This window comes from Pectinophora gossypiella, chromosome 10 (assembly GCF_024362695.1).
Source record: "Pectinophora gossypiella chromosome 10, ilPecGoss1.1, whole genome shotgun sequence".
In the NCBI taxonomy this organism is placed as follows: domain Eukaryota; kingdom Metazoa; phylum Arthropoda; class Insecta; order Lepidoptera; family Gelechiidae; genus Pectinophora; species Pectinophora gossypiella.
In genome coordinates, this window is record NC_065413.1 from 2,654,901 (window position 1) to 2,665,177 (window position 10,277).

Sequence of the window (10,277 nt, forward strand, 5' to 3'; positions counted from 1 at the left end):
TTATAAAACAAGAAAATATAACTCTGAAAGTCTTCCGAATAATGATGATTAGATGATAGCCATGGTCGTATGCTGTGGTAAGCCAACTCTTAGAACAAATTGGCATACGATCACCTTAATAGCTATTCGGAAGAATTTCAGAGAAATATTTTCTTGTTTCATACTTTTTAGAGCGTGATTTTTCCGTAATCAGTTTTAATTTTTAAACTTATAGTTTGCAAGGCACACAAAATATGAATTTGATTTGATTATTTTTATTTGGAACAAAAATTACTTTAATATATTATAGGTATACGGTTTACAGGCGTCCATCGATATCAATATCAATAAGTAAGGCCTCTGTGGTCCAGTGGTTGAGCGTTGGTCTCACGATCCGGAGGCCCCGGATTCGAATCCCGGTGGGGACATATCACAAAAATCACTTTGTGATCCCTAGTTTGGTTAGGACATTACAGGCTGATTACCTGATTGTCCGACAGTAAGATGATCCGTGCTCCGGAAGGCACGTTAAGCTGTTGGTCCCGATTATTACTTACTGATATAAGTATGTAAGTCGTTACATGAGCCATGTCAGGGGCCTTTGGCGGCTCAATACAACCCTGACACCAGGGTTGATGAGGTTGGTAATCCACCTCATAACCCACATGATAAGAAGAAGATTTATAAGTAAGTACTTACCTTCTTTAAATGTACAACAACGCCAAGATAAAATAACATCAAAATCAATTGCAAATTTCGACCTACAAAATAACCTGCTACACTCCATTACGAAGTGTTCTACCGACCAAACTATTGAGACCTCTAGGAATACAAGGGGTATCGGTTTTCTACGACAAAGTGGTATACTTTAGTGAGGACTGGGAGGTCATCACTGCTGGACTTCTAAGTGGAGTAGTGTGGTAAATTAATGCGGACATGGAAGCCTATTTTCTCAACGTATAACGTTTCATGTTTTATACGAGAAGCTGTGAATATATAGGTAGATATAGAGACGTAAAATAACATAAAAAAATAATGACATATAATAACAAATTCTTTATTGCACTCACAGGAAATAATTTTTGACTTTTTTGAGGAGAGACTTTTTGTAATTATTTCTTTTTATTTGCAAAAGTGTATTTGTATTGTATTGAAATACATACAAAACAAAAGAGAAATGGAATAAAATAAATAAGAAAATAAATAAACGGTGTCTTTACTAAGCAGCAACCTCATATAAAAAATTACATGAATTTTGCGATGGAAAATTCCACTTGATATTAACTCAGAATAATCAGCTGAATCATCCCTCTGAGTATTCTTTACGATGTCACTAACACCCTGTATAAGACATATTGAATATTATTATCTTCTCTTCTTATCGTGTGGGTTGTGAGATGGAATACCAGCCTCATCAACTCTGGTATCAGGGTTATGATTGAGCCGCCAAAGGCCCCTGACATGGCTCATGTAACGATTTCTCACTTACATCAGTAAATAGTAACCGGGACCAACGGCTTAACGTGCCTTCTGAAGCACGGCTTACTTTCGGACAATTAGGTAATCAGATTGTAATGTCGTAACCAAACTAGGGATCACAAAGTAATTTTTGTGATATGTCCCCACCGGGATTCGAACCCGGGGCCTGCGGATCGTTGGTTGGATGGTTATAGTCTTAGTACGGTTTTGACATAGACTAATCTGGGCGCCATCCCACTCGCGACAGACAGTTTTTTTTCTTTGATTTGTCTGTTTTTATTTTTTCAGCTAGTGGTCCACTTCCTAAGAAATAGGTATTGAAAAGAATTATTAAGAAAGACACAGCGACAAAATAATGATTTCTGAAGAAAGGTAGAAAATCTAAAATAAGTAACAAATAAATAAATAACAAAATGGGCATATCTCCTAAAGCGTAAATAATCGCTCAACATTCATGGGAGTGTTTCTAGTAGCTATTGAGCCCCTTTATCTATTTTTTCATATTGAACGCGAACATCTGGGCCATCTTGTTTAATATAATCTCTGTGGCTGTTTCCTAGCTCTTAGAGGCACAGGGAAACTGATATTTTTATTAAAGCTAAGTATTTGGCAGATGTTTTTATATGTTACGACGGAAGAAGGGCACAAGACCACCAGATATAGGATAGCACTTATTCAGCAGCCAAGTGTCAAGTTACTTTCTTCTTTAATTCCTTTTCAGGTCAGTGAATTTTTGAATGTGCCTCTGTACGAGTAACTACGAAATTTTAAGTAGCGCATTTTTAGCATGTCTGCTCTTTTTTTTTATGTCACTTATTGTCACCTTTGCCCACCTTAGAATAATTTTATCCTGTAAATGTATTGTAAATTTGTGTGTACTGTACTTTATCAATAAATATATACACCTCTGGCTTCCCCTACGGGGATACGAGCGTGATGTTGTTATGTTATTTGAAAGTAGCTACAGCAGCGGGCGGCTATCAAAGCTCGTAATGATGTTAAAAACGTTCGACTGGATATGTATTCCCGATACGATTATTTTCTTATCTCTCGCAAATTGCGAAGTAAAACGATAACTGTATACTATCACATGTTGTAAACAGCTTTGATATAAGAGATGTCTACGAAAAGAAGTATAATGGCCCCGATTCCTGCAGACACCTCCTAATTTTACTTTAAGTTGTACGGTCACGTCACGAGATTTTTAGACGGTTGACGTGCTTAAAATTGACGTGTGTTCCATAAATTTTATGCTTGTCGATTACCCGTCCCTTTCCTTTTCGGCGGATAATAAAATGACAGATATAACTTAAAATTAAATTAGATGGTGTTTACAGGAATAAGCACCATTGAACATTTTAAAAACGATAAAAGCGTATATTTTTTAGAAAAACTAATTCATGCCTGCAATCTCAGAGAATAATACTGCGTAGAGATCGGTAACTCTCCACTCCGCGCCAATTCGTATCAAGCGTCAACTCATGCATTGATTTACCTCACCCCTTCTGAGTCTTACTTTAGTCTAAATGGCTGTAAACCGCTAAGGAGCAAGGGAGAGAGCCCGCGGATTTGCTGACTCACTCGCACTTACGCAGTAAGGCGGCACACGGTAAGAATGAGGCCGGGTTTCCACTGACGCGGAGAAGAGCGGAGATGTGCGGATAAGACCAATCACAGCGTTCGAGAGAGCGAGAAACGAAGACGCTCTGTCACTCTCTCCCTCACGGTGATTGGTCGATTCCTGCACATCTCCGCACCTCTCAGCCCAGCTCCGCGTCAATGGAAACGCGGCCTGATCCGGGTGTCCGGAGTGTGATTAAGACCCAGAGGGGGTGAGGTAACCCTAGTTTGGCGCCCGATACGAACTGGTGCGGGGCGTTACCGTTCTATATAAGTACGTGATATTATTCTTTATTTTATGCGTATGGGCTTTTTTGTCACTCCAGCTGGGTAATATAAAAAACATTCAAGAACTAAAAGTAACTCACGGGTATCCACAAAACAACAGCTGCTACACCCCAGAACGAAGTACTACGAAACAGTTCTTTTTTGTACTAATATTTAATATTATGAATACCGAAATCAAGTGTTCACCAATCTATACCCCTATAAACTTTATCACAAAAGTATCGAAGAATTTACACAAAACGGTCCAATTTAATGGATGAAACTTTACAAACTGATGCAAAGGTCCATCGACGGTACAACCAAATAGACACCTAAAAATAAAAAATATTGTACACCTGCAAAGGTAAAAGGTATGCATACTATATATGATCAAACGAACTTCTCAAGTGAAGTTCGATCGATATTATATGAGTCGCTTCATTCGAAGATATAAATAAGATTTACTAGGTAGTCCTTTTAACCTACAGGCAAATGATCGCACGTTCAAAGCATCGATTTATCAATCGATATTTTTTTTCTTTTTTGTATTATCTGTGTCAACTGTCAATCTGTCATTCTTTTTGAGAGAAACTATAATATTTTCTGATAGAACAAGGGGATCGACAGACGGGTTGGGAGGGAACTTATATCTTCGAATGAAGCGACTCATATAATATCGATCGAACTTCACTTGAGAAGTTCGTTTGATCATATATTATATTTCGTCGCTTCATTCTTCAGATATAAATAAGATTTACTAGGTAGATGTTCAGAGACTAGTGTTTGTTAATCAAAACACTTTTATGAAATCAGAAAATATTTATTTCTTTACCTTTGAGCAAACGAAACTTAAAATTATAATCACAGATTATTCTTATCATTAATAATTAGTTAAAGGAATTATTTACGAGCAGTATACAATCATTTATTTATTATATAAAAATATATTAAGGAACGTTTTTATCCCTCAGAATCATTTTAGCAAAAACTCCTTCTTCTATAATTGGACGGTTGTAAAATCTAGCGAAGCTCTGCGACGTGGTGGACCAACCGGCTGTTTTCCTTATAGTGTCCAGACATACACCAGCGGAGGCCGCAGCCGACGTGGACGCGTGCCGCGTACTGTGCGCGCTGAATACCCTTCCGTCAACTCCACTTTCTGAAAGTGTTTGCTTAATCCATCTGCTGATCGATTGGGCAGAGGCTTTCTTATGGGGCTTCTTATGAGTAATGAGAAGCTCATCTATGTTGTCGGGTCTTAGCGATGGTGTCCTCTCGAGGTAATCTAGTAACGCCGTTGCTGGGCATATCCTCGGGTTCTCTTCGTAGAACGGTAAAAATAATACGGGAGGTTCTCTACCCGCCGCAGAGGTCTTAATAATATCGTGTATCGAGATCTTTATTCCTGAGGTCATTTTGTGGATATTGTTTACCTTTATGAGGGACAATGTCTGTACTCTATGAGCGGTACATAGGGCTAATAAGACAACCAGCTTTTTAGTGAGTTTTTCTAACGACAAATCTTTGTTAGGGAACCAGTCGGAAATGTAATTTAGCACAGTCTGGGGGTCCCATGTACTAGAGTACTTGGGTCGGGTTGGTTTCTGCTTATAAACGCCTTTCAGAAGTCGTTTGATTCGATCATCTGAGCCGATATCGTTCCCAACAAGCAACGATAACGCAGATCGATGGCTGTTAATTGACCCGTAAGACGCACCATTTTTAAACTGTATTGTCAAGAAACTTAGTATAGAAGAAACATCAGGATTAAAGACCTCAATCTTATTCTCAGTACAATATACCCACCACAACTTGTATGAAACATTATATTGTTTCAACGTATTGCATGAGATAGAGGACAGCATAAGGTCTAGCGCTACTTGGGGAGTATTCCGTCTTGCGAACGCGATCCTGAGAGCATCGCGGCCCCCAGGGTAAGGATCTTGTGCAGTGGGTGTATTGATCTGGAACGAGATAGTAACAAATTCTTGTTAGGGCTAAAATAAATTATATCAGAAACTACCATTCTTTTTAGCAATGGGAACCATGGTTGCCCGGGCCAGTAAGGGAACACTAAAATACCTGTCGCTCTCTCGTTAACTATTTTTCTTAAGCATTTGAGAATCAAAGCGAAAGGAGGAAAGGCGTAAAAGTTGTATGAATGCCAAGGAATTGTAAAAGCATCCACCGAGAGAGCGTCAGGGTCCTGCTTCCAGGATACATAAGTAACGCATTTGGCATTAGTGCGAGAGGCGAATAAGTCTATATCCGGTTCACCTAGAGTGGCGACTATTTTGTAAAATGCCCAATCGGCTAGTTCCCACTCTATATCTGCGTTAATCTTACGCGATTCTTCGTCGGCTTCTATATTTTCCTTCGTGTTGATGTAAGATGCGTAAAGCCAAATGCCTCGCCTCTCGCACCATTGCCAAATTTGTTTTGTCAGTTCGTTAAGGTGTGGAAACTGTGTCCCACCCATACGGTTTATATAACATAAAGCCGTCGTATTGTCAACTCTAAGTAGGATAGAGCAGTTAGTTAAATTTTTAGAAAAACTTTTTAATGCTAAAAATACGGCTAGGAGTTCTAAATAGTTAATGTGATGAAAGAGCTCATCATCTTTCCATTGACCATTAACTCGGCTGTCATTGCAATAAGCTCCCCATCCAGATCTAGAAGCGTCGGAAAATATTTCCAGCTTGAAGTTATCATCGGGTCTTAAAGAGTTTGAGACGGACATAATATTGGTTCTCCACCAATTTAAGTCATCTAAAATGCAATTTGGTAATTTAATTTTAACCTCAAAATCAGCATATTTTTGAAGTGCCAAGTATTTTTGTCGCTCAAATTCTTTAGTGTATAGCCAGCCATACTTAACAGCCGGACAAGCAGCTATAAGGACCCCGATTAATTTGGAAAAATCCCTAATGGTGCAAACGGGCAGTGTAGAGAATTTATTTAATAATGTCTGTATATTTCTTCGTTTTTCATCTGGTAAGCCAAGAGTCATATTAACTGTATGAAATATGAAGCCTAAAAATTTACATGTTTGTTTAGGAATTATTGAACTTTTTTCATAATTAATTACAAATCCGAGGCAGGTAAGTAAATTAAGTGTCTCCTTAACGTTAAGGGAGCACTCCTCGAAAGTATCGCCTATGCACAAGATATCATCGAGGTATATTACAGACTTATGATTTCGATCTCGCAAATAACTGACAACTTCTTTCATAATCTTAGTGAATACTCTAGGTGCAACAGAGAGACCATAGGGCATAGCATTAAACTGATAACATTTTTGATCAAATTCAAAACGTAAATATTTACGATGACCTTCCCAAATAGGCACTAATAAATAGGCCTCTTTGAGGTCAATTGTGGCCAAATAGCCTTTTTTCGGAATTAGCTTTGCTGCTGTCCTATGGTCCTCCATTTTAAAGTGAGATGATAAAACAAATTTATTAAATGATTTAAGATTGAGAATAAATCTTTTACCTCCACTTGCTTTAGGGGCCAAAAATATATTAGATAAGAAATCTTCTTTGGATCTTTTACATATAGAAATTGCACCTAGAACAGTAAGTTTTTCTATAGATAAAAACATTTCTGCCTGTTCGCTTTCGGGGATAACATGAGCATGGAAATTGGCTTGTGAAATGTTACTGTTGAGTGGTATAGTAAAACCATCTCTAATCCATCTAAGAACTTCCTTATTTTCTGTAATTTTAAGCCAGCAATTATAAAAATGTCTAATTCGACCTGCATGTACCTCTATGGATGGTGCGACGGGGCATGTTGTCTGCTCGATGGTGGTGCTTTTGATTGAGCAGCATGGGTCGTCCTCCTTGGAGCTTGGGCCGGCTTCCTCTGCCCCCCTCTCCCACCCCTGTTGGAAGAGTATCGAGGAGGGCCCATCCAGTTTCCCTGAAACCGAGGGCGGTTATTGCTCGCCGGGGTAGGAGATGCAGTTACTGCCTTTGTAGTTGGGACAGCCTTCTTTATTTGGAAGCCCTGCTTCTCAATAGCCTTGGAGGCTTTGATCTTGTTTGAGAGGCCATTTCCAAACAGGGTATCATCTCTCTCCACGTCTTTGATTATAGATAAGAACGTCTTTTCTAAACCTGGTGTTATAAATCGTTTTCGGGCCTCAGTTTCCAAGAAATGTAAGTCACACAGTATGCGGCAGCTGTCACTTAGATGTTTTATTGCTAACACCCTTTCACCATCAGGTTCTAATAGTAAGGATAATCCCTTATTAAGAGCTGTTAGCCCTAGCCCCAGCTGTTGTTGTACCTGTTCTACTCTTTTGTCTTTGAACCTAGTAGGTTCGCTTACCGCAGCCAACAGCTCTGGGTTTAATTTAGGGGCTTGTAGTAGCGGACAGTTCTCAGGCACTGCAAATTGTTTTATCAATTTCTCTTTAACTTCTTTTGTTAAGCCTTTCCGCAGAATAGGCTGCCAAAGCTGAGCCAGCTTGTCGTGAATCTTTTCTCCAAACTTGGGTGTCTCCTCAGTTGTTTCTCCTAAAGCAGACAGGATGTCTGGATCCAGCTCCGGAATCATACTCTGTATGGGGTCTGTGTTTCCATTGATGGCCACTTCGGGTGCGGTTGGTTCTGTACCGCAATCAGACACAGGTGCATAATTGGACGGAGTCTCTCCAAGCGCGCCGGCTTCGTCATGTGAGGTCCTGTCGGGTTCGCCCTCAATCTCACTTTGACCATGTGGCTCATTATCTACAAAGTAGAAACAGAAATGTCAACTACAGTACCCGCCGTCATATAAATATGAATAAGTTGGAGGTGTTAACCCTCGGTTAACCTTCTCCCGAGTAACCGTAACCGATAACCGTAAGCGATAGGTTAGAGTTTGAGGTTATGATGACAAACTATTTATGTAAGTCATAGAATTAAATTCAGGTTAGTTTTCGGGTTATTATTCTCATTGCTAAAGCGTGTGGTAGCCCACGGTTACCCTCAAAGTGCTTCAAAGCAAGTTTTATGTGTGAAGTGAGCCACGCGTTAACCCGCGGTTAACCTCTAGGCAGAATTTGCTTAATTGTGATAACCCACGGTTATCATCTAAGCCTTTGTTTTAATTGGATAAAATAGAACTCACTGAACACTGTAAGCACAGCCCAGTACTTACCCGAAGTTTCGTCTGAGGATGAGTACACAATCCGACGTCGTTTTTTATGGTGTTTTTCTTCTTCCTCCAGGCGGCGTAATTTTCGACGATAGGATTTAATTTTCTCACGTTTACTTTTCGGCATGTTAAAACAGGATTTTTAACGTTTAGAATCGAAAAATCCAGGAACGCGTGCTTTAGTTTGCCTCGCACGAAAAAAGAATGACAGATTGACAGTTGACACAGATAATACAAAAAAGAAAAAAAATATCGATTGATAAATCGACGCTTTGAACGTGCGATCATTTGCCTGTAGGTTAAAAGGACTACCTAGTAAATCTTATTTATATCTGAAGAATGAAGCGACGAAATATAATTAGCGTAAGGCCTGCTTTTTGTTAACCTACAGTTATACTTTTTTTTTGTTTTGGTTTTCCCCGAAGGGTAAGGCAAAGGGAACTATGCCCATACAGCCATGTCTTACGTATTTTTTTTCTTGATGATTAATGAAGTGATTAAAGGTGATGATGATGAAACCTAAACCCCCACCCTCGGAGTAGACTCCTACTCCGAACCCCAAACGAATTAAGCATAAACTTTCCAGTTATGAAGCGGCTTCCTGCCACGAAGCGAAAATAGGCAGATACACTTTATTCATTGAATACTCCGATATAATAACACTCGCGAATGTCTTCCGACTAACTTAATGCGATCATTAACCACAAAACACCACTTCGTATTAATTATTTAGATTATTCAATGAAGAAAGCAACTGTCCCGTTCCCGTCTCCCGCCAAAAAGCCCTACAGTTATACAATAAATGCATTTGATTTGACTGAATGGTAGTTCACATAGAATTTATTATGTCATTGTCACACGTTGTCCACCGGCTTGCTTCTCAAACGGGGAGCGCCGATTTGAACCCCGATACCGAACTTGCATCAATGAGTTATTAATTTGTCTCAGTCGTAAGATGACACCCTCCGTAACATAACAGCCTCCGTGGTCTAGTGGTTAAAGCGTTAGGCTCTCGATCTGGAGGTCCGGGTTCGATTCCCGACGGGGACATTGTCGAAATCACTTTGTGAGACTGTCCTTTGTTTGGTAAGGACTTTTCAGGCTTAAATCACCTGATTGTCCGAAAAAGTAAGATGATTCCGTGCTTCGAAGGGCACGTTAAGCCGTTGATCCCAGCTATTAGCCGTAAAAACACCTCCACCAACCCGTAGTGGAGCAGCGTGGTGGAGTATGCTCCATACCTCCTCCGGTTAATTGAGGGGAGGTCTGTGCCCAACAGTGGGACTTATATAGGCTGTTTATGTGTAAGATGACGAGAGGACCCGATAGTCACAATCCACCCTACCCGTTAGTATAATATATGGGTGTCTAGAGGTTGCATCGTCGATGCAAAGAACCGATTGGGTTCCTTTAACGATGTTAAGAAATAAGTATAAGGAGTTCCGAAGGCTCTCAAGTCAAAATAAGCTTTTGAAGGCCGTAAAGTGCGTACATTTACATTTGAATGTATAAGGAATATTCGACCGTTGGACTTTTAAAGAAATCTTGAATTAAAAATATATTTTTACTTAGCTTTTCGCCCGCGACTTTGTCAAGTCACTAAAACACATAAACATTATTAAATTCAAATTCAAAGATATCTTTATTCAGTAGGTAACATAGCTACACTTTGAATCGTCAATTTTTACATAACGAACGTCTCATCCGCCTAAAACTACTGCAGCTTCTCACAACCTGTATAGCCGGGGAAAAGAAGCTGCAAGAAAAACCTCAGCACAGGGTCCTAG

The 10,277-nt window shown here is 39.6% G+C and overlaps 1 protein-coding gene across 2 annotated transcripts; it reads right to left on the minus strand.

The window, feature by feature from the left end:
• Positions 1 to 5,287: 5,287 nt before the first annotated feature.
• On the minus strand, positions 5,288 to 8,726 carry LOC126370261 (uncharacterized). 2 transcript variants are annotated; one of them, XM_050015084.1, is made up of 3 exons: positions 8,494 to 8,726; positions 7,115 to 8,081; positions 5,288 to 5,309 (listed from the first exon to the last, which is right to left on the minus strand). In XM_050015084.1, the coding sequence occupies exons 1-2, from the start codon at positions 8,615 to 8,617 to the stop codon at positions 7,117 to 7,119; spliced, it is 1,089 nt and encodes a 362-aa protein (XP_049871041.1). In that variant the 5' UTR covers positions 8,618 to 8,726; the 3' UTR covers positions 5,288 to 5,309; positions 7,115 to 7,116. The 2 variants fall into 2 exon arrangements, with proteins under 2 accessions (XP_049871041.1, XP_049871040.1); XM_050015083.1 differs by lacking the exon at positions 5,288 to 5,309 and having other exon boundaries at positions 7,026 to 8,081.
• Positions 8,727 to 10,277: the final 1,551 nt, after the last annotated feature.